Here is a 27,765-nt window from a genome sequence, read left to right on the forward strand (position 1 = left end):
GTGAATCAATCGCCTAAATTAAGACAATATCATCTGGTCCATAGGCCATGGTTTTCAACCTGGATCTTGAAGTTCCCTGGGGTTCTCAGAAAATGGACGTTAAGCTGATGGTAGTGGTGGAGGGGTTGGTTGATGCCTGGGTTCCCCCACCCTCACTTCAACCCAAGCAACATAGATTTGATGCTTTATATACTGGAGTTCACATAAAATGGTTGGAAAAAGTTCCTGCTGCTAAAAGAAATCCAAAAATCTGCCTGATGATATAAAATCCTTAATGTGTATTATACCATTGCTGAATTTGAAGTAGTCACGTTTGAGTATTCACACTGACTAAAGCATTTCCAATAACTTGTGATGTCTTAGTTGCTAGTTAGAGAAATATAGTCTAATATCTACAGGCTTTCCATGGTTTAAAAAAATAATGGGTTCCTTTATTTCCTGAGGTCAGCAATAAACGTTATTTTTAAGGAGTTATGTTTCTGATGCATCAATACGTAACAAATTTCTGATAAAAATGTCACCAACTTACATAATTTTTCTGAAAAGTGTTACTTTACATTTTCAGTTTATAATGAAATTTCATCTCATTAAAATTATCTATGCAAGTATACTTGGCCCTAGATAATAAGTGGCTCCCTGGTAGCACAGTGGTTAAGAGGCTGGTTGCTAAGCAAAAGGTCAGCAGTTTGAATCCACCAGCTGATTCTTAGAAACCCTATAGGGCAGTTTTACTCTGTCCTATAGGATCACTATGAGTAGGAATTGACTTGATGTCATTGGGTTTGTTTTTGGCTTACATAATAAATGGAGGAGCCCTGGTGGCACAATGGTTAAGAGCACAGCTGCGGTTTGAACCCACCAGCTGCTCTGTGGGAGAAAAGCCCTGGGAATCTGTTCCCATAAAGAATTCAGCCTAGAAAACCTTATGGGGCAGTTATACCCTATCCTATAGGGTCGCTATGAGTCAGAATTGACTTGATAACACACAGCAGCAACAACAACATAATAAACGCAGACTAGAATGGTATAAACTGAATTAAATTCTGCAGAGTTAATGATGCTTCTTTCTCAGTATAATTTGTATATCTACTTGCACAGAATAGGAATATCAGAAAAACACATTATAAAAACATATATAATCTTAAAATCACATACATTTAATAAGAAAAAAATAGAATACTTCTAACAAAACATTAGAAATAATGCTCATGAAATATTATATTGATCAGAACCAAAAACATTCACTGGGACATTGCAGAGGGAAAGCCTCAAATTATTGGTGACGTGGTCAAGACTTTAAAATACGCATCTCATCTTCTGGTAAGTATACGTGCAGTTTCATCCCCCTGCTCTAACAGTCATTCATTCATCCAATAAAGGCTTATTGGATGAACTAACATAGACGCAGGGAATGCAATCAATATTTGTGAAATCAAAGAATTGTTAAAAAAAAGACCCTAGCAACTTGGAAGCTTCTACAAGCAGGCTCTTCTTTGCTAAGTTTCTGCTCAAGCAGAACAGTGGCTTTTTTTCAGAGATACTGAGTAGACAGCTGTGAACAGAAGGGTCAAGGGCCAGAAGATTGTGGCAGTGAAAACGAAATGGAGCCCCTGATCAATCCGGGAATAATCTGAGTACAATACTAAAGAGCTCTGCTACGCTTAGGCACAAGAGACAGAAATATGAGCTAGGCAGGTAAGTTAGGTAGACTCACAGATGATTGAAGGATATTAAGGAACCAAAGCAGGAAGGTCTCTATTGCCAGTCTTAACCCGTTCAGCACTTTTATCAATGTGTGAACGAGGACCCAGAAGGCATGCTTATTAAATCTGCAGATAGGGCTGAATGGGGTTCTAAAAGAATTATACTTTGAGACAATAAATAGACTATGCACATGGGCAAAACACTTTGCTAGATATTTAATGTGGACAAACGAAAAATCTTACGACTTGGTTTGAAAAATGAACTACACAAAAACAAGAAGGACGAGACTGAGACCTATGAGATCCATGTAAAAGTTTTGGGTGATTTAGCTAAGAAAAAGCCCAATATGAACCATGAGTTAAAAGTGGCCCAGATCAAGAAGACTCTTCCTCTGCTAAGACCTAACTGCCAAATATACTTAACTCCTACCTTATCTCAAAATTCTCATGAGGCAGCCCATAGGGAAACCCAAGAGAACATAAATTTAAAGATGTGAAAAGAAAAACAATGGTAGGGCTAGAGAATGAACCACAGCTAAAAAATACATACTATAGAGACAAACATTAAGTCAGTTTTACAGGGTTCCCATGATAAAAAGAGATTAATGGTCTTTGAGGAAAAACAACTATTCTTAGAACTAAGACCAGGCAGAAATTTCTCCCAACCAAAACTAAAAAAGAACATTATGTAATAAACAGCACAGTTCCTTATATAAAATCCTTAGTGTATACCACAAAACATTTCATATAGCTGTTCCTTATTTAAGTGCCAGTACAGATGAGCATCACACCAAAAGGAAATTTAATAAAATAAAACTCTGTAAGGCACCAACACATAGTAGCCCAGGATCCCTGCTGATCAAGAAACAGTTGCAAAAGCAGAAGGGAGGGGCTAGGGAGATGGATACATGGACTATAAACACTTCAAGCTGTCCTCTCTAAACACTATTCTCCTAGCTGAGATTCTGAGAACCATAGTGTGGCACTGGTTTGTGACTGATTTATAAGCTTGACAAGTGCCTGGAGTGTAGTTTTTCTACACTTCTTGTTAAATACGGATCTATATGACATAATGAACAATCAACTGGGCAGAAAATTGACGTTATCTTGAGGTGTCTGTCAAAGACAGGAGCTTGAATAGAAGAATATCCCACTTCAGCCTGGAATGAGCAGTTTGTTCTAGCAATATTTGTAAAAAAGACTTTCCTTTCTCCATTGAATTAATTTAGCACCTTGGTTGAAATCAATTGACTGTACACACGCGTGCACACACACACACACCTATTTCTGGACTCTATTCTCTTTGATTGATCTATTAGCTATCTTTACACCAATAACCACACTGTCACAATTACTATAGCTTTCTAAATCTTGAAATCAGGTAGCTTATGTCTTTCAACTTTGTTTTTCTTTTTCAAGATTATTTTGGCCTTTCTAGGTCCTTTTCAAGCCGTTACTTTTAAACAAAATTTTTAATCTATTGTCCAAATTATACATGACAATGACTTATACTGGTATTATGTGACTAAAATGATGAAAACCATGTAAGCATTAATGTATCTCTAGCTCTTTCTGCCCAAGGTATTACAGCTAAAAAAACTATTGTGACTATATGTCTGAGATAAATTCACACGCATCAAGATAACTATAAATAAAAGTATATGAACATTATTAGCTGGTGTGCCCACACTTACCCTGATTCAGTATGATCCGGCAAGGCTGGCACTGACCCCCGTGGCACAGTTCAGCACAGTGGTGCTGACCACAATTCAAAACATTCCCACATGGGTTGGAACAGTGAACAGAGATGGCCTGACCACAGCGAACTGTGTGCCTGTAAAGACAGTAGATGGACACATTAGTTTAAAAGTTCCTGTTTGACAGTTAAACTAATACTGAAGCTTAAACCCTCCCCTCAAAACCTGCTAAACCTAAAAAAAAGACCCAGAACCTACTAAATCTTTCTCTATCCCATTTCCCCTACTTTTCCTATATTTCCCTCCTCTAATCCTTATTTCCTCAACTACTCTCCAATTCCCCATTTTTTCACCTCCTTTGCTTTCCTTATTTCTCATCCTGCCTTTCTCTCTCCTCTATTTATGGAGCAGTAAAGAATAAAATACTATGAGGAGTGAGCTTCCTGGATTAGGTGGACACTGGAGACTATGTTGGCATCTCCTGCCTGGAGGGGAGATGAGAGGGTAGAGGGGGTTAGAAGCTCGCGAACTGGACATGAAAAGAGAGAGTGGAGGGAGGGAGTGGGCTGTCTCATAAGGGGAGAGCAATTGTGAGTATGTAGCAAGATATATATGTTTTTGTGTGAGAGGCTGACTTGATTTGTAAACTTGCACTTAAAGCACAATAAAAACTAAAAAAAAAAAAAAAAGACTATTCCTAAGTATTCGTTGTATGTGATTTCATCTCTGAGTTTTCATTAAACAATATGCAAGAGTGTAAAGTGCCCTGGGATGGGGGGCGGTCAGGAGATTTGGGTTCAAATCATAGCTCTGCCTTGAGCTCCCACAGTGTCCAACAGACTGGAGTGATGTGGTTGGTGACCATAACATACCTAAAACCCAAAACCAAACCCAGTCCCATCGAGTCGATTCTGACTCATAGTGACCCTATAGGACAGAGTAGAACTGCCCCACAGAGTTTCTAAGGAGCACCTGGCGGATTCGAACTGCTAACCCTTTGGTTAGCAGCCGTAGCACTTAACCACTATGCCACCAGGGTTTCCATAACGTACATACCCAGACTAAAAGCACAATGGTATTTTCCTGGGACCCGGCACACTGGCATTTTGTACAGCTATAAGACTTAGAACAAACTGTATGTGACTTTGACTTGAGGGTGGGGAAATCATTCTGGGTTTTCTTCTGACAGCATTCTGATTTGACTGATTTATTGGTTAGAGAAAGATACAAGGCCAGTGCTTTGAGATAATTGTCTTCAGGTCTCTTTTTAGGTTCATGACTTAGAGCTTGAAGTATCCTCTCCTGTGAGAAGAATGTGATTCTACCCCATACCCACACCCCAACTACATTATTTTGTTTTTAAAAGCCACTGTTATATATACCTTAAAAAAAAAAAAAAAACCAAACCCGCTACCATCGAGTAGATTCTGACTCATAGCGACCCTATAGGACAGAGTAGAACTGCCCCATAGAGTTTCCAAGGAGCGCTGGTGGATTCGAACTGCCAACCTTTTGGTTAGCAGCTGTAGCACTTAATCACTACGCCACCAGGGTTTCCTATATATACACAGATGACCATTTTTCCGTACTTGGCGAAACGGCTAACACTGCTATAATGGTTGTGCTCCATTATGCCTAGCACCATGGCTAACATCAATCCCCTGAGGTAGACACTATTACTTCTACTTTATGAGAAGGAAAGTGAAGCTCAGAGAGACTGAGCAACTTTCCCAGGGTCAACAACCAGTTGGCAGAGCCTAGATCAAATCCTGGTTTTTCTGACCCAGAGCCCCTACGTGTGACCCTCAGGCCACAAGTCCAGTAAATTATAAGTGAACACAGTGAAGTATCTTCATTACTCTGAAAATGGGCACAATTCTATCTCCTCTGGTGGTTCAGAAATCACATGAAGACATTATTAGGGCTCAGAAGCACCTCACAGCTATCAGTGATCCTTGCACTGGTGATGCAAGAGAACTTAGAATGGAAAGAAAAAGTTTACATAGCAAACTAGGTACCCATTTAACAATTTTTATACAACTTGTTCTGTGACACTGGTTACATTTTCCACAATGTGCCAACATTCTCATTATTTCCATTCTTTTTGTTCTGTTTCCATTAATCTAGCTTCCCTGTCCCTGCCTCTCATCTTTGTTTTAGGGTAAATGTTGACTGTTTGGTCTCATATAGTTAATTATTTAAGGGAGTACAGTATTCAAGGGTGATATTGGTTATTTTATAAGCCAATCTATTACTTGGATAAAAGGTGACCATCAGGAGTGGCTTCGGTTCCAAGTTTAACGGGTATCTTAGGGTGATAGTCTCAGGTGTTCCTCTGGTCTCCATTGGTCCAGTAAGTGTGGCCTTTTTTAGGAATGTGAGTTTTGTTCTACATTTTTATCCCTTTCTATCCAGGACCTTATACTGTGTCCTTGGTCAGAACCGTTAGTTCTTCTGGTCTCAGGCTAGATAAGGCCATAGTTCATGTGGACTATCAGTCCTGTGGACTATTTTCTTCTTTGAGTCTTTGGTTTCCTTCATTCTCTTTTGCTCCAGATGAGTAGAGACCAGTAGTTGTATCTTAGATGGCCACTCGCAAGCTTTTAAGGCTCCAGACACTACTTACCAAACTAGGATGTAGAATATTATCTTTATGAACTATGTCACGCCAATTGACCGAGTTGTCCCCTGAGACTATGGCCCCAAGCCTTCAAACCCAGTAAAACAATTCTGTGAGGTGTTTGGTTATGTCTACAAAGTATCCATAACTGTGCCCTCTATGTGGTTTATTACATGTTGTGGTTAAGTGCTGTCATGTTGGGTCCAACTCATAGCAACGCTATGAACAACAGAACAAAACACTCCCCGATCTTGTGCTATCCTCACAATCATTGCTATGTTTCAGCCCACTGTTGCAGTCACTGTGTCAATCCATCTCATTGAGGGTCTTCTTCTTTTTCACTGACACTCTACTTTATCAAGTGTGATGTTCTTTTCCAGGGACTGGTCCCTCCTGATAACATGTCTAAAGTATGTGAGACAAAGTCTCACCATCCTCGTTTCAAATGAGCATTCTGGCTGTACTTCTTCCAAGACAGATTTATTCGTTCTTCTAGCAGTCCATGGTATATTCAAGATTCTTCACCAACACCATAATTCAAAGGCATTGATTCTTCTTCAATTTTCCTTATTCACTGTCCAGCTTTTGCATGCATATGAGGCGACTGAAAACACCATAGTTTGGGTCAGGTGCACCTTAGTCCCTAAAGTGACAATTTTGCTTTTCAACATTTTCAAGGGATCATTTGCAGCAGATTTGCTCGATGCAATGTCATTTGATTTCTTGACTGTTGTATCTATACATAAAAATCAAACCAAACCAACCCTGTTGTTGTTGAGATGATTTGACTCATAGCAACGCTATAGGACAGAACAAAACTGTCCCATAGGGTTTCCAAGGCTGTAATCTTTGAAGCACTGGTGGTGAAGTGGTTAAGAGATCAGGATGCTAATCAAAAGGTCAGCAGTTCAAATCCACTGGTTGCTCCTTGGAAACCCTATGGGGCAGTTTCACTCTGTCCTATAGGGTCACTATGAATTAGAATCGACTCGATGGCACACAACAACAGTAACAATAATCTTTCCAGAAGCAGACTGCCGTATCTTTCTTCTGAGGAATGGCTGGTGGGTTTGAACTGCCGTACCTTCAGTTGGCAGCCAAGAGCTTTAACCTCTATGCTACTAGGGCTCCATATGTATATACATATACATGCACACCTGTATACTCACATGTGCCTTCCTATACATACATATGTATATATACATGTATGTCTACCTATGTAACCATACACATATTTTTTTCGTTATTATTGTAGTTGCAAAATTATATATTATAGCGCTTACTGAAAGTGTCCCTTATTCCTCTGTACTTCTTAGTGTCTTTCTTTATCTTGGACAAGTTGTACAGACTCCACCCATATTGGGTATTGCCTTTCCCATCACCAAAAATAACAAGTGTCTACTATCTAGAAAGTGATTCCTTCTCCCTCCCATCCCTGGTAACCATCAAAGAACTTTGCTTTCTGTGTGCTACCTATTCTTGAGTTTTTATAAAAGTGAGACCATTCAATATTTGTCCTTTTGTGACTAACTTATTTTACTCAGCATAATGTCCTCCAGATTTGTCCATGTTGTAAGACGTTTCACAGACTCCTCATCATTCTTTACAGTTGTGCAGTATTCCATCGTATGTATGTACCACAATTTGTTTATCCATTCATCTGTTGATGGACACTTAAGTTGTTTCCATCTTTCTGCTAGTATGAATAATGCTGCAATGAACATGGGTGTGCATACATCTATTTGTCTCATTGCCTAGTAGTCGGATTGAGGGATCATAAGGTATTTCTATTTTTAGCTTTTTGAGGAAGCGCCATGCTGTTTTCCATACTGGTCGTACCATTTCACTCTCCCATCAGCAACGTAAAAAGAGTTTCAATCCCCCCACAACTGCATTAGCGTTTGTTTTCTGTTTTTTTGCTCACTGTCATTTTTGCAGGAGTCATTTATTCTTTCACTCAACAATACTGATAACCTCATAGATGCCAGGTACTGCCCTGAGCACAGGTGAACGGTCCCTGTTTACTGGACCTTAGCAAGCCTGGGTTCAATTTCTGGTTTTGTCACCCACTAGAGTGACATAGGAGCCCTGGTGGCACAGTGGTGAAGACCACAGGCTGCTAACCAAAAGGTTGGCAGTTTGAATCCACCAGCTGCTCCCTGGAAACTCTATCTACCCTGTTCTACAGGGTCGCTCTGAGTTGGAATCGACTCTACAGTAATGGGTTTTAGAGTGACAGAACCTGTCGCCTTGGCATATTACCTGAAATAGGTAATCTCATTGGGCATACACCTTCTTAATCACATATAAGATTGTAAAACAGCCCCAGTGGCAGCACAGGAAACTACTGTTCACAGAAAAGTACTATTTATGTCTACCATTTATTTATAGCTACCTGCTAATCTTTTAAGGAGCCCTGGTGGCACAGTGGTTAAGCACTGGGTTGCTAACTGAAAGGTTGGTGGTTCAAACCTACCAGCTGCTCTACAGGAGAAAGATGTGGCAATCTGCTTCTGCAAAGACTGCAGCCTTGGAAACCCTATGGGGCAGTTCTTCTCTGTCCTATAGGGTCCTATGAGTCAGAATCGACTTGACAGCACACAACAACTAATCTTTTAAGGAGCCCTAGTGGCACAGTGGTTAAGCACGGGGTTGCTAACCAAAAGGTTGGTGGTTTGAACCCACCAGAGGCTCCACAGGAGAAAGGACCTGGCGATCTGTTCCCATAAAGATTACAACCTAGGAAATCCTATAGGGCAGTTCTACTCTGTCCTGTAGGGTCGCTATGAGTCAGACCACTACCACCACCATAACCACAATAACTCTCTTACTCTATAAATTCACAAGTAAGTCATCAATGTGAAAACTGCAGTCTTCTCTGGGGTGCACTTCTAACTTACCTGGTCCGCCCACATTCACATGTTTTAGTCATAAAGGCAGGGCAGGGTGGGCAAGGTCCAGGATGGCAAAGTCTGAAAAAGAAAGGCTTCAATGAGTAAGGCACACCCATGTATTCAAACCTGAGCAAAGCTGTCCCAACTGGGTGCTACTATGCATATGACAACAAATAAATTTGCTATGAAATATTTTTGTATTTGTCTAAAGTTGATTGAACTGTTTAAACAGAGATAATAACAATGTTTTTCTACAGAAGTAACTGACAGAATTATTATATTAGAAAATTTAACCAGAAACAAGTCAAAATGATGGTTTCAATCAGGTCTGACAAAGATGACATTTTCAAATATGGCCTCAGCCCTTTTATAGCAGTGTGTGGGGACAAAAATAGCTTGCCACTCAGGTGAATGGGAGGATGGCCAATGAAATCCTTTAGAAGATCACACACTGAGCAAAGAGCTCAAATCTACAAGGTCTATGAAAAGTATAGATATCTTCTCATCAGCTAGTAAAGTAATAACCAGGTGATGTGATAACATGGGAACAGTGAAATGAAGGTTGACATGACAGTAAGCACGCTGGCAAATAACACAGGGAAAGAACAAAGGGAAATGAGGCTCATGAAAAGAATTGTGCTTAGGTATGTTACAGTACCAGAATTAGACTGCTGAATAGAATGCTTTTTAGAGGAGCTAGGTTATGTTACAGTAATGATACTGACAGAAAAAAGCACAAAACTGAACTTGTATATACAAATAAGCACTGTTCTCTTCAATGCAGATACTTTGGTAAATCACATACTGGTTCAGAAACACCACTTAGGACTTTTTGGGAACTTATATAACAACTTTTTCTTGCGCAGGGGGAGCATTTTAACTGGTGGTAAACCAATCCTTTGGGAATTAAAAGCCAATCGGAGCCACTTCTGATTAATCAGGTAGGTAACAGGATTTGGTGTAAAAACCAGGTGTACCTATAAGGTGGCCTGGCTGGGTTTTCCAAGTGACTCCTAAACCATCTGGGATAAGTCTCAAATAACCATCTCAAATATGCTCTAAACACTGAAAACAACCCAGGACCAAACTTCTAGCCTTCTAAGGTGACCCATTTTGACAGACCGTACCCATAGGAGATATAAGTTAAGCAGGTTTCTTTAAACATGAGTATCATTATCTAAGTTATATTTTATATGGTATGCCTCAATCCTTTTAGGTGAAATAATTTTCATGGTCGCATATTTAAAATAATTTTAGACAGTTAAATTGCTGTTCGGGTGTGGGTGACTCCAGGTTGTTTCAAATTTCTGGAGGTCTGGACTCAATCTCAGGTTTTCTTAACCTTTAGAGCAGTGGTTCTCACACTGGGGAGATTTTCAAACTACAGCCGCTCAGACTCCATCTCCAGAGGCTCTGACTCAATTGCTCTTAGGCAGAGATTGGACACTAGTGTCTTCAAATGTTCCTTAAGTGATTTCAATTTAATATGCAGCCAGGGTTGAGAACTACTGCTCTGGAGAATGTTATAACCTATGGGTACAACCCAAATTAGACAGGGAGAGGTGTCAACTATGGCTTCTGAGTCCTGATAAAGATAAACGAGAGGAACCCAAAACTTCAAACATGCTGCAGACCAGAAAGGTGCTATTGGGTTCAGCAGTCTCTAGGGTTCTGATGGGAGTAAAAAGGCAGTTTTTAAGTCAAGCGCAGGATTTCCAGAGCCACCAAAGAGCAGCTTTTAGGCCTCTTTTCCCTTCAGACATGGTATTAACCACACGATAGGCATCACATTTGATGCAAGACTTTTGATGTTCCATGGTAATCAGGGGTCCATCTCCGCCGAAAGCTCTGGAAATATAGCCCATGCAGAAGGCTGATTTATCATTACCGAATTTACTTTAAATGCCAACTAAAGGAAGGAGTAGTTTAAGTAAACAGTCCTGGTTTCTGATGAAGGACCTACGCAAACAGTCAAGGGGAGATGAGGGATTGACTGCCCAGCATATCACTGACCATGCTGTTTAGCCCAGTCTGAAACAGCTTTGTCGCCTCAACAATTCCGCAGCACCACTACCATCACACCTTGATCCCCAGGCCTCCAACATTTACCTCTGCTCCGTGCAGTAGAAGACAGGGCTTTGAACCAGTTTAGTCATGGCCAATGAAGAAAAACCAGAATAGACCCAAATTTTTACACTATGGGTGAATTTTTACAAATTTTGGGTTGAAGGCCTGGAATGGGAGACTCAGAACAGGCATATCGAGCCCTTTCAGGAGCCTGATGCATGAGACTGGATTATTGGGGTTGTGGAGGGTGACACACATTAAAAGTGGAGTGGTTGGCCACGGGGCACTGCTGTTTCTGACTCTGCTCAAAATCGCATAGGCAAGAGATTTAGTTGCTGTGCAAAGCATATGCTGCCCTTGTTTGGTAAGAGGGAGATTAGGTTTCCAGCAGGAATTGGATCCATAATTATTCCTGATCCAGTTATTGTTCTGGTTCACCCAAATTTTAAAAATTTGGGTTTGTTCCAATTTTCCTTCCTCAGCCATGACTGAACTGGGGAGGACTGATTCAAAGCCTTGGTAGAAGCACCAAGACAACACTGATGTCTGTTTTACTCTTAAATTTGGGTAATAAAAACAACAGTTACCATTGACCACTTACCATGTGCCAGGCCCTATACCAAGCCTCTTAGGTGCATTAAGTCATTTAATATTCATAGAATCCTATCAGGTATTATTATACTTACATCACTTTTATTTTACAAAGGCAAAAACTGAGGCATAGAGAAGTAAGTTGTCTAAGGTCACATAACTATTACGCGACTCAAATCCAGAAATTAAACTCAGTCTGTGGTCAAAGCCTGTAGAAATCTGTTATTTGTAACTGATCAACTGTTTCTCTATTATTGCATATTTCTCTTATTTGGAAGCTGACTGAACACACTCTAAAGCTAATTACACACATCCTAAAAACAATGCCTATCAGGGCCCTAGAAAACTGCTATTTCCCAGGCAGAAGCCTGTTCAATACATCCTCCTGAACCCAGATATTACTGTGGGATAAAATATCTGAGTCTCATTTCTTCTTAGAAGCCATGTATATAGTGGGAGAAGTAATGGCTTTGGAAATCCCAGCTCCAACATGTCCTAACACTGTGACCTTGAGCAAGATGCTGGGCCCTTCTGAGCCTCATCTGTAAAGCGGATTCACTGTTTTAAGGATTCAATGAGTTAACTTATGCAGAGTGCCTGGTACAGAGCAGGTACTCAGTAAATGGTACCCTTTACCCCGTCCTGTTACATGCTAACCAGGAATCCCCAAGAGTCTAGCATTCCAACTTACAGGTTACAGGAATGTGGGCAGTCCTGGCCAGGCTGTTTCTTTCTACAAACCTCGCCACAACTATGTGGAATTTCATTTCTGCTCCATTCAGGATTCTTTACCTTCCCTAAAACACATCAGATCAGAGAGTCAATGGTACAAACTTCAACCGCATCCTTGACTTTAATGAAACAGTACAGTATAGCTAGACAGCATGAAACTTCAGTATGGTTTTCATGAGTTAACACATTATCCCACATCCTAAAATAAAAGATGAACGGAATGCTACTCATCAAAAGCTTCACTGAGTATGATAAATTTTAAATTCTGGATTACCTGTGAAAGATTTTTTTTAGTCATTTTTACTCATGAAAATGCCACTTTGACTAAAGGACACATTTAATGTAAGGTAAAAAGTCTACAAGATAAGCCTTCTGTACTGGGCTCCTGGATTGATGTGAGAATATCTGCTGGAGGGATCAGAAAGAGGGAATAAGGGAGGAGAGCAAGGGGAAAAGAAATAGTGACAATGGGTGATGGAAGGTCATAAACTTCCTGAATGGTGGGGGCATCTTCTGAATATCTTGCTTGGGGTTTCTGAACCACCTCAAGCTGACTACATTTACAGCCAAAGTTAGCATCTTCCCTCTTACACACCCTTCCTCTTAAGCAATTCCCTATTCTGTCAGTGACAACATCATTGTCAGTCACACAAACTAAATAACTAAGAGTCATCCCTGACTCCTCTTTTATTTTCCACATTCTACTTGATCACCCAATTGACTCTTCCTATATAGTGCCTTTCTCACCAAATCTCCCCTTCTACTCCTGCTCTTGCCTCTGTACTGGTCAAAACCTTATTTCGTAACTCTTACAAAAGCTTCTTTGCCTCTGAATAAATTGTCCTGGTTCTCCCCTACTAGCTTTGAATGGCGCCACCTTTTTTCTGACCCTAAATGATGTTTTTTTTTCTTTTCCTGCCAGGGTTCCGCATTAGGTCATTTTCTCACTCCTCACCCTTATATCCACTGGGGTCTCATCTATGATTCTCAACTACAACTATCATCTGTAAGTCCTGATCTCTCTCCAAGTATTTCTAACTGCCTACTGGACATCGAAGGAGTCCTGGTGGTACAGTGGTTAAGGCAATCAACTGCAAACCAAAAGGTAGATGGTTCGAAACCACCAGCAGCTCCATGGGAAAAGATGTGACAGTCTGCTTTTGTACAGATTTACAGCCTTGGAAACCCCATGGTTTGGAAGCTCGTTATGGAGTCAGAATTCACTTGGTGACAGTGGGTTTGGTTTTTGGAGGTTGGACATCTCTTATTAGATGTCCTGCTTATTCCTGCAACCCAACATTTCTAAATTGAACTCACTGTCCCTACCAAACACGGTCCTCTTGACCTGCCCTTTTCTGTCCTTTGTGTCACCATTTCCAAAAGGATAAAACTTTGGAGCCACATTTGGGTTCCTCCCTTCCCACTGCTATTAATTTCTGTTTACCTATGAAATCTTTTACCCCTTTATTTCTATCCCACCCTAACACACATTATAGACCTTTATTACTCTTCATCGGGAATATTATAAGTCCCTAAACTATTCAGGCCCCCAAATATTCTACTCACGGCCACCAGACTAACCTTCAGAAAGAATCACATTGATACCTTCAGTGGCTTCTCACACCCTGCCAAATGAGGCCCCAGCTTGTAAGTCAGACATCAAGGGGTCAGCTGACTTTCTGGAAATTTCCCACTCCTCCATTTTCATGGATCCTGGGCTCTATAACTGGATGACTCCCTCTTCTCCCAATAGGTCCTAAGCCTTCGTGGTTTTGAACTTCTGTTTATGCTATTCTGTTCACTAAATCTTTCCTCCCATCAACATTTGACCAAGTTTTCAAGCCCAATTCAATTCTACCTTCTTCATGAACCAAAACCAAACCTGCTGCTGTCAAGTCGACTCCAATTCACGGTGAAACCAGGCGTTTTGGAGTAGACTGCACTCTGCTTCCTTCATGAAGGCTTCCCTTAATCAACCAGCCAGAAGTCATATTTCACCCCAAAGATCTTCCACAGCACTTTGCACTTCTAGTTTAAGATCAGGTTAATTGTGTCTTAACTCTTAGACTGTAAGCTCTGGGAAGTCACTAAATCGTCTTATCCCCCTCTGTTTGTTCACAGTGCCTGGTATATTAATAAGTTCTCAATATAACAATATTAAATTAACGGTCTCCTGGAAGATCAGAGTGTGGCAGTCATCAAGTAAAAAAAGCCCATTATTTGCATTCTCACATCATTTTACCTCTCTCAGATTATCCTGACCTTCACTCCACGTTGTCTACACTCTTATGATTTCTTGTCTAATTTGTCAGTAAAGACTTTAACAATATTTTAATCCCATTGTTGGTCCTTTATGTTGAAAAATCCTTTAAAATAAGGTATTAGTATTGGTCCTATTTGACCAATTTTCCCTTGATCTCTACCTCTAGTTTCATGCTACCAGTATTCATTTCTTCAACTAATATTAATTTAGTATTTATCAAGGCTCAGATTTTGGCAACAAAATACATAAAACCAGTAGGCTCTGAATAAAAGAGTACCCAAATAGAAGAGGGGATAACAAAGGGAAGTTTCCTAAAACAGGATGTTTGGGGTAAGATCTTGAATGATACAGTGGATGAAGATTTAGAGAAGAAGGGAAGAACATTCCAGGTAGTAGATGAGATCACCAAGGGATTGAATTTAGAAGATAAAAGAGTTGATGATCGACGACCAAGACTCAGTAAAAGCTTCTAGTTAAATGATGGGAAAGGAGACGTATGAGCAGATTAGGAAAATAGGAAAGGCATACAGAAAAGAACAGGAAGAGCTAGTCATTTCAGGAAGAGAATGGTGAAAGGTGTTAAGGGCCAGAAATGCTAAGAACTTATGAACCAGCACTGGATTTGGACAAGAAGGGGTCACCCATGATTTCTCAATCCAGTTTCAGCGAGGCAATGAGGAGAGAAGCAAAAGCAATGGATCAAGGGGGAAGGTGGATGGTTAAGGAGCAAAATCTGGAAAATCAACAACCGGATGGGGGAGGTTAGCCATTAAAAGACAGGCAGGAAAGGAAAAAAAAAAAAAAAGACATGCAGGAAATAGGCTAGTAGCAGGAGTGGGCATCTGGATCACAGCAGGCTTTTTCTTAACACAAAGGGAAACTGAAACTATTCAAAAACAGAAGAAATACCCTAGAACAAGGGAGGGCACAAGAATAAAATTTGTAATGCTGATTTATAAAAAAATCTATATATTATAAAGACCAATGACTGCTTTCTTGAATTAAAATAAAGTATACTTCATCACTACTCTTACAGTGCTCAAGTCTGGAATATCAAAACTTCTACAACTAAGGGTGAGAGGGACCCATGGGCATGCCTGTCTCTGCCAACTGGTCAGCTATGGTCTAAGCTAAGACTAAGGAGGCCAGCACCATGGCTCAAAAGCAGCATGAGCTTGGTGGGCATGATGAGAATGCTCATCTCCAAAACAGCCTCACAGAGCACAAAGCCCTGTGACTATCTGTGTGATGGGACACATGATATGTCTTATAGCTATGAAGACTTACTAGGAATTTCTAAAACAACCACTTCTCCTGGACTGGGAACTAGGGTATAATGTAAGAAGTGAAAAAGACTCTAGTCTATACAAATAAACTCACCACAGAAACAAGTGTAGGTATTAGGAACATGTGCAGAAACATTCTGACAGGCAGGGCACCTCCAACCACTCTGGCCATCTGTCAAGAAAAATTGCAATAAACCAAGTTAATTTTCATTCAAAAACACACGCAATCTCTAAAAATGTAAAACTATAGAAAGCCATAAAGTTGAACCATGGTAGTAATTTCAGTGTTACGAGTACCAGACATTTAAGTAACAAAACTTCACAATACTGAACGCTTTGCTTAAATACTGCATTTGGGCTTATATTTATAAAAATTTTCAGATATAGTAAACGAAGTGGGTATTGGTTTTGTTCTATTATCTCTAATGTCAAGGTAAACATCATCTGAACCTTGGCTTTAAGAAAAAAAAAAGGATAAGATATTTGAGTACATACAGAAAAACTGAGATGTCTTGACTTAGAGAGCCACCATTCAGAAAATATTTTACTAATAACATTTGCATTATCCATAAATATTAGTATACTTTGGGAAAAGCCCATAAAATACTATGAAGAAGATCTGTGAAAGGTAAAGCAACTTCAATATCCTGAAGGTAAATTAAACAATAATAATTCTTCCTGTGTGCTTTCTATAAATTTTTTAAGCACACTATAGAAGAAATGCAGCCCTGGTGGCAAGGTGATTAAGAGCTCAGGCTGCTGACCAGAAAACTGGCAGTTTCAATCTACCAGCTGCTCCCTGGAAACCCTATGGGGCAGTTTTACTCTGTCCTTTAGGGCTGCTATGAGTTGGAATCGACTCGACAGCACATGACAAAAACAAAGTAGAAGAAATGCTTTCTGTAGTTGTTACTTACATAAAAGCTACCATTTTCAAAAAAAGTGCCCGACTTTATTGTATCCTTAATATATTTCAATACTGTTATGTTTAGCTGGTTTATTTAAGATCTACAGCTTAATAAACTGGTCATCTGAAACATGTGATCAAGACAGCATACTCTCCCTGCAGATAAAATATTCAAGAGGAATTCAGTAGTATTTTTAAAGCCACGTTTAAAACCTAAACATAAAATAAGTGAGAAAAACTACTCAGAAGAGAGAAATGATTGACCTGCTTGTGATGCTGGAGACCTTGCCCATTTCTTTATGCAGCTCAAATGAAACACATGATAACAGCTTTGACAACTCCACACTGGGGCCGTGACACGAACCAGTTCACAGCACACCATGCATTCATATTTTTCTGTAGTTAGCTGTTCAATAAGAGAACCTGTAAAAAAAACAAAAGAGATAAACTCAAGACACAGGAAGCCATTTATCAGTTTAGTCAACTGAGGGTCAGTAAGGCACTTAAGAGGTTTTAAGGGATGTTTGATTCTGAGTAAAGTGGTTGTTCAGAGTTTGAGGACAAGAAAGGGCAGGAGCAAATCAAAACTACAATGAGATTTCATCTCACTCCAACAAGGCTAGCATTAATCCAAAAAACACAAAATAATAAATGTTGGAGAGGCTGTGGAGAGAATGGAACACTTATACACTGCTGGTGGGAATGTAAAGGTACAACCACTTTGGAAATCGATATGGCACTTGCTTAAAAAGCTAGAAATAGAACTACCATACGATCCAGCAATCCCACTCCTCAGAATATATCCTAGAGAAATAAGAGCCTTTACACAAACAGATATATGCACATCCATGTTTATTGCAGCTCTGTTTACAATAGCAAAGAGATGGAAGCAACCAAGGTGCCCATCAACCGATGAATGGATAAATAAATTTTGGTATAGTCACACAATGGAAGACTACACATCGATAAAGAACAGTGAAGAATCTGTGAAACATTTCATAACATGGAGGAATCTGGAAGGCATTATGCTGAGTGAAATTAGTCAGTTGCAAAAGGACAAATATTGTATAAGACCACTATTATAAGAACTCGAGAAATAGTTTAAACAGAGAAAAAAATATTCTTCGATGGTTACAAGGAGGGGACAGAGGGAGGGTAGGAGACGGGAATTCACTAATTAGATAGTAGATAAGAACTACTTTAGGTGACAGGAAAGACAACACACAATACTGGTGAGGTCAGCACAACTGGACTAAACCAAAAGCAAAGAAGTTTCCTGAATAAACTGAATGTTTCAAAGGCCGGTGTAGCAGGGCAGGGGTTTGGAGACCATGGTTTCAGGGGACATCTAAGTCAACTGGCCTAATAAAATCTATTAAGAAAACATTCTGCATCCCACTTGGGAAAGCAGCGTCTGGGGTCTTAAATGCTAGCAAGCGGCCATCTAAGATGCATCAACTGGTATCAACTCACCTGGATCAAAGGAGAATGAAGAGCACCAAGGACAAAGGGTAATTACGAGCCCAAGAGACAGAAAGGGCCACATAAACCAGAGACTACATTAGCCCGAGACCAGAAGAACTAGATGGTACCTGGCTACAACCAATGACTGCTCCGACAGGGAACACAACAGAGAACCCCTGAGGGAGCAGGAGAGCAGTGGGATGCAGACCCCAAATTCTCATAGAAAGACCAGACTTAATGGTCTGACTGAGACTAGAAGGACTCCGGTGGTCATGGCCCCAAGACCTTCTATTGGCCCAGGACAGGAACCATTCCCGAAGCCAACTCTTCAGACATGGATTGGCCTGGATAGTGGGTTGGAGAGGGGTAGTGGTGAGGAGTGAGCTTCTTGTATCAGGTGGACACTCAAGAATATGCTGGCATCTCCTGCCTGGAGGGGAGATGAGAGGGTAGAAGGGGTTAGAAGCTGGCAAAATGGACACGAAAAGAGAGAGTGGAGGGAGAGAGTGGGCTGTGTCATTAGAGGGAAAGTAATTGGGAGTATGTAGCAAGGTGTATATAAGTTCTTGTGTGAGAGACTGACTTGATTTGTAAACTCACTTAAAGCACAATAAAAATTATATTAAAAAAAAAAGAAAGGGCAGGAGTATGCTGAGATAGAGACCTTAGGAAGTAGACATTCAGATGCAGAGCCTCACAATTGAGGAAACATTCCCCAATATTGCCCAGGAACCTAACAGTAGCCAAATGCCCCTTATAACACAGCTTGAGTATCCACAGGGAGGACACTGCACTGTAGGGCCTTGTCTTGCCTTCTCTGAATCCAGGAGGCTCCCAATCTACCAGATCTATGGACTCAGGCTACGAAGGGGCTTGTGAAATGGCAGTGATCAGCTGCAAGGAGCCTAAACCCAGATAGGTTCCAATAAACTAAGGGCAGGAAGATGGTTCTAGCGGTTGCCCTGGAAGTCCTTCATTATTCACTCAATAAGCATAAGCTTGGCACCTAACACAAGGCCCATGCTAGAGTTACTAGTTTGAAGAAGACGGGGTCCCTGGTTTCAGGAGCTCATCATCTAGTGAGATAGACCAGTGTAGGGCAGCACAGAATCCTCATAGGTTTATTCCTGAATACCCTCACCCACCTCCAGACCCTTTCTCTAAACATCATCTCAGTAACGTCTTTCTAGATCCCAAAAGATGAGTCCAGTTTCTTTTTTTTTTTTTTTTTTTTTGAGTATATATATATTTGAGCACTTATTATACAACATTATTATTATTTGTTATCAGGTCCAAATAAATTGTAAGAATAAAGTAAGTAACTTTAAATATAACATTCCACACACTTTACGTGTATTATTTAATTCTCTCAACAAGGCACCATTTTATAGATGGAGAACTGAAGCTCAGAGTGGCTAAATCACTTACCCAAGATCACATAACTAGAAATTAGAAAAGTTAAAGTTCAAACTCACAGCTATCTGACTCAGCAGTTCACATTTTAATTATCCCATAATATTGGCTCCCTTAAGATTCTTTTCTAATTGTCCAATTTAATATCAAAAGAAATACAGAACACTCTGAGGCTGTAAAGTCTGTGAGGCAGAGACGGCCTTTAACTAGTATTTTCACTGCCTAGCACATACCAGATGCTCAATATTTGTTGAATTTGTTGAATAAATGGATGAAGGAATAAATGAGTGATATCTGGTATGTTCCATAACCTCTCTCCCTTGAAAGCTGCAGGCTTCAGCAAAGTTTTTGGAATAGCTCTCTCTCTCATTTATCTGGTATGTTCCATAACCTCTCTCCCTTGAAAGCTGCAGGCTTCAGCAAAGTTTTTGGAATAGCTCTCTCTCTCTCATGAATGAAGCGTTCTAAAGACTAATGTGGAGATGTGAGGCACAGAGAGATCTGTGAAGGGCAGAATTCTAAGACAACCCCCAAGAGTCACATTCCCTTGGTGTGCACACCCTATATAATCCTCTCCCCTAGAGTATGTGTGGCCCTAACCTAATCAGGTAAGCCCTTTTAAAAGAGCATCTAGAGTCAGAGACAGAAGTCAGAAAGATTTGAAGCTGCACGAGATGCTTTCCTGTTGGCCTTGAAGAAGCAAAATGCCATGTTGTGGAGAGGGCCACACATCAGGGAACTACACATAGCCTCTAGCCTCTGGGACCTGAGAGCAAGCTCTCACTGACAGCCGGCAAGAAACTAGGGACCTCAGTCTTATATCCACAAGGAACTGAATTCTACCAACAACCAGAAGATGGTCCCAAACCTTAGATGAGATCTAATCCCGGCCAGTGAGATCCTGAGCAGAGAACCCAGCTAACCTGCACCTGGACTTCTGGCCTATGGAAACTGTGAGATACTAACTTTGTGTTATTTTAAGCCATTATATTTGTGATAATTTGTCACACAACAACGGAAAACTAACACAGTAAAAACCTGTGAGAGCCAGAACTTGAGGGGGCTGCCTTGTTTTTCTGGGCCGTGCCAAGTTTTCCACCTTTGACAGGGTGCAGTCTTATCACTTTTTTGTCACTCATTTTAGTGGAAAATATTTTTTTCCTTTCTAACAGGTTTCTGCCTTACACAGGTTCTGGCTTTCGCAGGTTTTACCGTATAGGTCTAATCAGCTTTAAGGATTAAAAGGAACAGCACTCGTGGTGCAGTGGTTAAGCACTGGGCTGCTAAATCAAAGGTCAGCAGTTCGAACCCACCAGCTGCTCCACAGGAGAAAGATGTGGCAGTATGCTTCTGTGAAGACCTATAGCCTTGGAAATGCTATGGGCAGTTCTATTCTCTCTTATAGGGTCACTATGAGTTGGAATTGATTCAACGGCAGTGGGTTATAGGCTTTTCAGAATTAAAAAATAACTCTGGGACAACATTGCTTTGGCTCACACACAAGCTGAGGTCCCAACGAGGCTTGCCTAGTGAAGCAAATGACTAGAAAAACTATAAACCAAAAAAATCAAACTCGTTGCTGTCAAGTAGATTCTGACTCATAGCAACCCTATAGGCCAGTGTAAAATCAGGCACTGGGCAAGTGGTAGCTTCATGCATTAGGCTGTACCTTGCATTAAACTGGAGGGAGACCAGGATGGTGAAGCTCCATGAGGAGAACTAGAAGAATCATGCTATTTAGCCTAGATGAAATATATACACAAGGGATGTCTTCAAATACTTTAAAAGGCTGCTTTGCAATGGGTGTGAGGTGGGCTGGGGAAAGGAGTTGAGAGAGGAATGAGCCTAGTTGCTATATTGCTCCAAAGGACAGAACTTGAACCAAGGGACAGAAATTATTTACAGGAAAGAAGCTTTCAGTTCAATGTAAGGAAAAGCTTTCTAGTAGTCAGAGCTAAATACCTAATGTTCCAAGAGTTGTGTTAGGCAGTAGGGATACAAAAATGAAAAGGACAATACGGCCTCTGTGCTCAAGGAGCTTCCAGACTAGTACAGCTCACTGACATGCAAACAAATGGTTTCCAGAGATAAGTGCTATAACAGAAGCGTGTATATGCAAGGGAAAGACATACCACAGGGTGAAAGAGATTAATGCTATATGACAAGGTCAGAAAGGTTCCTTGGACATAGGACCAAACTAGCTTTTGCAAAGTGAGTAATAATTCACCAGTGCGCTGAGTGGCAGACATTCTAGACAGAGGGAGCCATGTGTGCAACAGCATGGAAAAATGAAACAGCATGAAATCCTGGGAATAAAATGTGGTGGGGACTGAGACAGCTGAGTAAGGCATATGCGAGAATGTGTAAGTGATGAGAAGCCAGTGAACGGGATCAATTAGGGGAGTGACATGGTTCAATGTGTGCTTTAGATCCGACTGCTGGTGTAAGAGATGAAATGAAAGAGAGAAACTGGGGATGACGAGACTAGTTAGGAGCTGCAATTGAGCAGGCAAGAGATGATATAGGCTGGATATGACTGTGGTGAGTGGCAACCAGGGTCTTAAAAGCCTGTGAACAGCCATGTAAGATACATCTACTGGTCCCATCCCGGCTGGAGCAAAGGATAATAAAGAAGACCAAAGACACAAGGGAAAGATTAGTCCAAAGGACTAATGGTCCACAACTACCACAGCCTCCAGCAGACTGAGTCTAGCACAACTAGATGGTGCCTGGCTACTGCCACCGACTCCTCTGACAGGGATCACATTAGAGGGTCCCAGACAGAGCTAGAGAAAAATGTAAAAAAAAAAGAGAGAGAGACCAGACTTACTGGTCTGACAGAGACTGGAGAAACCCCAAGAGTATGGCCCCCGATGCCCTTTTAACTCAGTACTGAAGTCACTCCTGAGGTTCGCCCCTCAGCCAAAGATCAGACAGGTCTATAGGGCCAACAATAACACACATGAGGGATGTACTTCATAGTTCAATCATGTAAAGGAGACTAATGGGCACACCAGTCCAAAAGCAAAAATGAGAAAGCAGGAAGTGACAGGAAAACTGGGTGAATGGAAATAGGGAACCTGGGGTTGGGAAGGGGAGAGTGTTGATACATCACAGGGTTAGCAACCAGTGTCACAAAACAATTTGTGCATTAATTGTTTAATGAGAAACTAATTTGCTCTGAAACTTTCACTAAATCACAGTTAAAAAAAGAAAGAGATGATGTAGGCTGGAACCAGCAGTGGCAGGGGAGATATTACCAGCCCTTACCCATGTTTTTGCAACTCAAAAAAACCTTATAAGCAGACATCTATACTGCCCATTTCTACCTTTTTAAAAACCCTCGCAAAGCTATTTGTATTTTCTTACGATATATAAAAAACTAAGTGAGTGGTTACCTACTAGGAAGGGGAAGAGGTAGGTGGGTGGTAGTGGGACCTAGGCAGATGGTGAACGAGGAAAGAAATTTTTTACTGTGTATCTTTTTAAACTTCCTGGTTTCTAAATTGTGACAATATATCCCCTACTCAAAACTTTTAAGAAACAAAACCAAAAAATCTCCACCCACCTAGGTGGGTTTACCTGTGTGTGTTTCCACATTTTTTAGCACATGGTTTTGTTTAACTCGGGGGAAAGGAGACGCTCCTTGAGGATCTGGCCTCCGTAAAGAGCATTTCTCTGGGTCAATCCTCTTGGAAGGCTTGCCGATGATGGCCATGTTCCCGTTGTCACAGGCAGATTTTGTTGGTCTTTCATCAAGATTATCTTTTGGAATGGGGGCCGTGTTGTTTCTGGGCCCTGCATTTGTATGTCGCTGGCCCTCCTGTTTTGGTGGATTCCTGCCTGGTCGTGGCCTGGCACCCTCCACTTCCCAGGGAGGCCTTTTCTGTGGATATCTTCTCTGCTCGTTGCGTCTGGCCCCATAGCCATCCAACACTCCTTTTCTAAAGGATGCATCTAAAGAGTCAGGGTGGATAACTCCCATAGGTTTGGTATTTTCAGGTCTGGCATCCTCAGGTTTCAAAGTTGCCCTGTGACCCCATTCGCATTTGGGTTTCCCCTTGACTTTTGGTCCTCTACCATAACTGCAAACAAACTGGGTTACTTTTTTGGGTTTTGCTCCTCTGGGATCTGCGCCGACAGCGTCCTTCTCACTCTCAGAAGGGCTGCGCTCTCTGGGGTTTGTCCCACCCTCTGAGTTGGCCACGCTTTCTAAGCCAGTTGTATCTGAGGTCTGGTCAGTAAGACCTTGTGCTTTCTTGACTCTGGTCTGGTGCTTTTCACTCCTCAGTTTCTGCCAAGGTTGGCTCTGAGGGCCATGGCTCTTGGGCGATTTATTAGAAGCAGGGAACTGGAGAGACGTTTGTTGACTCTTAGGTTTGCTTCCTGAAGGGTAGCTGTGCTGATGAACAGCAGAGATGTCATCATAGGGGACTTGCCTGGAAAGGTGACAGGGAGGTGGTGAACTGTAATTTCTCCTACCAATCCGATTACAGTCTAGTCTCCTTTGAGTCCCACAGTTTAGACCAGAATTTTTTTCCTCTCGAGGAATGAATTCAGCAGCATCCGTATTGAATTTAAAAGTACCTAGGATATAATAAATAGACATGTGAGTAAAAAAATTAAATTTGTTTTTCATGAAGCCCAGAAGACTCTAAGCCTTATCTAAGAGCTTTTCTCCTGAGGATTTTGTATAAAACAGGCTCTTAGTGAGGCCTATGTTTCCTATGAAGGTGATGAGTTCAAGATGCTTGTGGAGAACTGATCATCCCTTGTGGCTTTTATAGCCACAGTAATAGCCACTGACTGCTGAGAGTTGCAAAGCAGAAATGCTCATCTGGGCCTGTTTATACCTGTATTTAGTTTATTAAAGAATTAAAGGTCAGCAAACAGTTCAGGGGTGAGACATCAATCAGCTGGCTCCGTGTGGTCTTCCAAAACCCTAAGGTAGCATTGTGTAATATCAACTACACAGGCTTTGGAGTCAAACAAAACGGGTTTAAAGTCTGCCCTCCAATTTATGGTATGAGCTTGGGGAAATCACTTACTGCTTTTAGCCTTAGTTTCCTCATCCGTGATATAGGATAATATTTACTTCAGATGGTTATTGTGGAATTTAAATAAGATTTCACATAGATAGTACTTTGCATAGTGAGTATATTAGTTTCCAGTGCTTTCCCACAAGAATATATTTTGGGTTTTCCATACATAACCTCTATAATACAGCCTAGAATCCCAGGATCTCAAAAACTACGCACATTCTCCTTCAACTTTTTTTTTTTTTTCCTAAGATGCTTCTTGGTAAAGGCAACTCAGTCCCTGAGGCCTACAGGGGAAATGATATAGCTGAAGATACAAAGCTAGTTAGCAGCAAAATCATGACTATGTATAGCATATAGACTATACTATGAATTGATAGGACCTGGAAGACATGAGTTTAAGTAGGCGCTAATCACTTATCGTGACTTTATGCAAGTTACCTTATCCCAGTTTTCTCACATGGAAATGGAGATAGTAACAATCCCCTATATTAAAGAGTTGCTATGAAGAGTAAAAGCAACTTAATAATATATACAGAGTGATTTAAACAGTGCTTTATTATTGCTGTTAGGACCACAGACTATCTGAAACACACAGACTAGTGCACAGGTGGGTGCAGTGCAGAGTCCTGTAGGTTTCAGGTTTCATAACAACGCCAAACATTTATTGGGCATGTGCCAGGTATGCTTCTAAGCACTTTGCATGCATTGACTCATTTAACCCTTGCATTCCTGATGAGAAAACTGAGGCACTGAGAGGTTATGTCATTTGCCCAAGGCCACAGAGGTATTCCAAGGCAGGGTCAGAATTCCAAGCCAGACTTTGTTGCCCTAGAGATCATGCTCTTACACTACTACAGTGACAGAAAGAGGCTGGGGAGTGGGTACCACAGAAACATACACGTAAGAACTGAATAAGATCATAAAGGTCGTAGGGTAACCTCTCACTCAATCCAGGACTGTTCTGAAAGCTTTCACACAGGCAGAACTCCAGGACTGGGGCAAAGGAGAGCCTTACAAAATGCCAAGAGGATTTGACAAATTCAAAAGGTGGCAGAGAAGGTGTTCTGGAAACCTAAGAGAGAACTTAAAGGTGGGAATGGGTAGGCAGAACAAAGTGGGTATTGTGCAGTTCTCTCCTGCTTAAAGAAGCCAGGCTGGAAAGAGGGTTCAGGTTGAAGAGAAGGGAGTTAATGCAACTAAACCAGTCAAGTCAGAGTTAACAGACAGGGCAGCAACTATTTATATGTGTTCCACTACACATGAAGTTTCAGGCAAAGCCCTCAGAAAAATGCTCAAGAGACATCAAGAGGAGAAAAGGGCACATGAATCAGGAAATGGGACCATGGCAAAGATCTGAGAGGGTCTCTTCTTTCGCTATTCTAAGTAGTTGGAAGCTACTCAATAAACATGCCATTTCATCACCAACTACAAGTGGTACGCTAGGTTCAAGATAACACAGCAGGTGTCCAACAAGTGGGTGGAGAACATAGAGAAATCTAACTGGTGGATTATAAAGTCCAGAGACACAGCTGGCATTGGAGAATCTTGTCCATGGCAGAAAGATACCTCCTGGACTGGCTACTTAGTCAAGGACAGGGGATGGCAAAAGCACTACACTTTGAGTAGGGATGGGGTCTGGGCTAGAGATGATGCTGAAGTAAGAATGGAATAGAAACCAAGACAAAAAACAGACTATTGCACATGAAAGGGAGTGGAGATATCTTTGGACTAGTGGACTTTGCCTCAGTAGATGCATCATGGGGTGGAGGTAGTAACAGGGGGCACAACACTGGAGGCCAACACTGTGACTCACAATCAGCCCCTACTCGACTCTACTTCAACATTGAAAGGTATGGAAATGGGTCAGATGTGAGCCTGAAGATAGGAAGATTAGTTCATCCAGTTTAGATCTGGGAAAGAAAAGGATGGAGATAACAACAAAACACCAGCCTAAGAAAAGGTTCCCACCCCCAAGATGACTTAATACCTCAGTCAGGGCTAGGATACAGCAATGAGCTTTCCATTGAGATCATAAAAGTCAGAGTAACCTCTCACTCAATCCAGGATTTGTCCTGAAAAGTTTCACAGAGGCAGAATTCCAAGGGTGAGGCAAACTCAGCAGTGAGTTTTCCGACTTTTTTGATGAGCTCCACAGCAATAAGTATATTTTACCTGCCACCCAGTACACAACTACATAGGTAGTCTTCTTGGAGTCCCAACAGCCAATAGGTACCAGAACTCTGACTTAAACCTATGACTGTTTTCAAATGCCATGATGCAAACTGCTGCCCTGTTTTCAGACAGAGTGGCTCCTGAAATCAATTTAGTGGGCTGTGACAGACATTATTTTAAACAAAATAGAGTATAGGGTTTATTGCAGATAGTAAGGACAACCATTGCTTCCTGAAACTTTTGGGTCACTTTTATATTTACGTGTTGGAAACCCTGGTGGCCTTGTGGTTAACTGCTACGGCTGTTAACCAAAGGGTCGGCAGTTCGAATCCACCAGGCTCTCCTTGGAAACTCTATGGGGCAGTTCTACTCTGTCCTAAAAAGTCGCTGTGAGTCGGAATCGACTCGACGGCACTGGGTTCGGTTTTTTTGGTATGTGTGCAATAAAGTTGAGATGTAAAATGTTTATTTTTGCTCACTGTCCAAAAATTTTGTAAAACATTGATCTAAGGTACAGTCTGAAGAAAATGAAAATAGATGTTGTATTAACAAACTTCGGTGTCTTTACACACGGAGGGAACTCAGGGCGAGGAAGTGAACGAACAATTATGGAACAGGGACAGCACAGGGCTGAAGCCTTCACAGAAATATATTTATTTACTCCCAGTTGACAGATGGGGCAACTGAGTATCCGTCACACAACGAGTTCGTGGCAGGCTGCGATTGGAAACCATGGATCTTAGGCTCCCGCCCGTGTCGCTACCCCGAAAGGCAAGAACACATCGTAAGAACAGTGTGCACACTAGCGATGCGTTGGGAGTCCGCCACTCGGCAAGGGCGGTGACCCGGCCTACATCGGCCGTCTGGGGCCAGTTCGGCCGCTCTCCCAGAACCGCCAAAAGGAGCCCCGTTTG

The 27,765-nt window shown here is 41.3% G+C and overlaps 1 protein-coding gene across 6 annotated transcripts in view; it reads right to left on the reverse strand.

The window, feature by feature from the left end:
- Positions 1-27,765, reverse strand: part of NFX1 (nuclear transcription factor, X-box binding 1) — a 60,768-nt gene that overhangs the window by 32,593 nt on the left and 410 nt on the right. For all 6 annotated transcript variants that reach the window (XR_010323076.1, XM_064291804.1, XM_064291803.1 and 3 more), the window contains exons 2-7: positions 23,220-24,224; positions 17,025-17,183; positions 15,948-16,025; positions 12,264-12,369; positions 8,921-8,992; positions 3,398-3,537 (exon numbers count right to left, since the gene is read on the reverse strand). Coding sequence is in view for 5 of the 6 variants with exons in the window: in XM_064291804.1 (XP_064147874.1) it covers positions 3,398-3,537; positions 8,921-8,992; positions 12,264-12,369; positions 15,948-16,025; positions 17,025-17,183; positions 23,220-24,224 (1,560 nt within the window). In the remaining variant the exon portion in view is untranslated. The remainder of the gene's footprint in view (positions 1-3,397; positions 3,538-8,920; positions 8,993-12,263; positions 12,370-15,947; positions 16,026-17,024; positions 17,184-23,219; positions 24,225-27,765) is intronic.

Source organism: Loxodonta africana, chromosome 9, assembly GCF_030014295.1.
Source record: "Loxodonta africana isolate mLoxAfr1 chromosome 9, mLoxAfr1.hap2, whole genome shotgun sequence".
Lineage (NCBI taxonomy): Eukaryota > Metazoa > Chordata > Mammalia > Proboscidea > Elephantidae > Loxodonta > Loxodonta africana.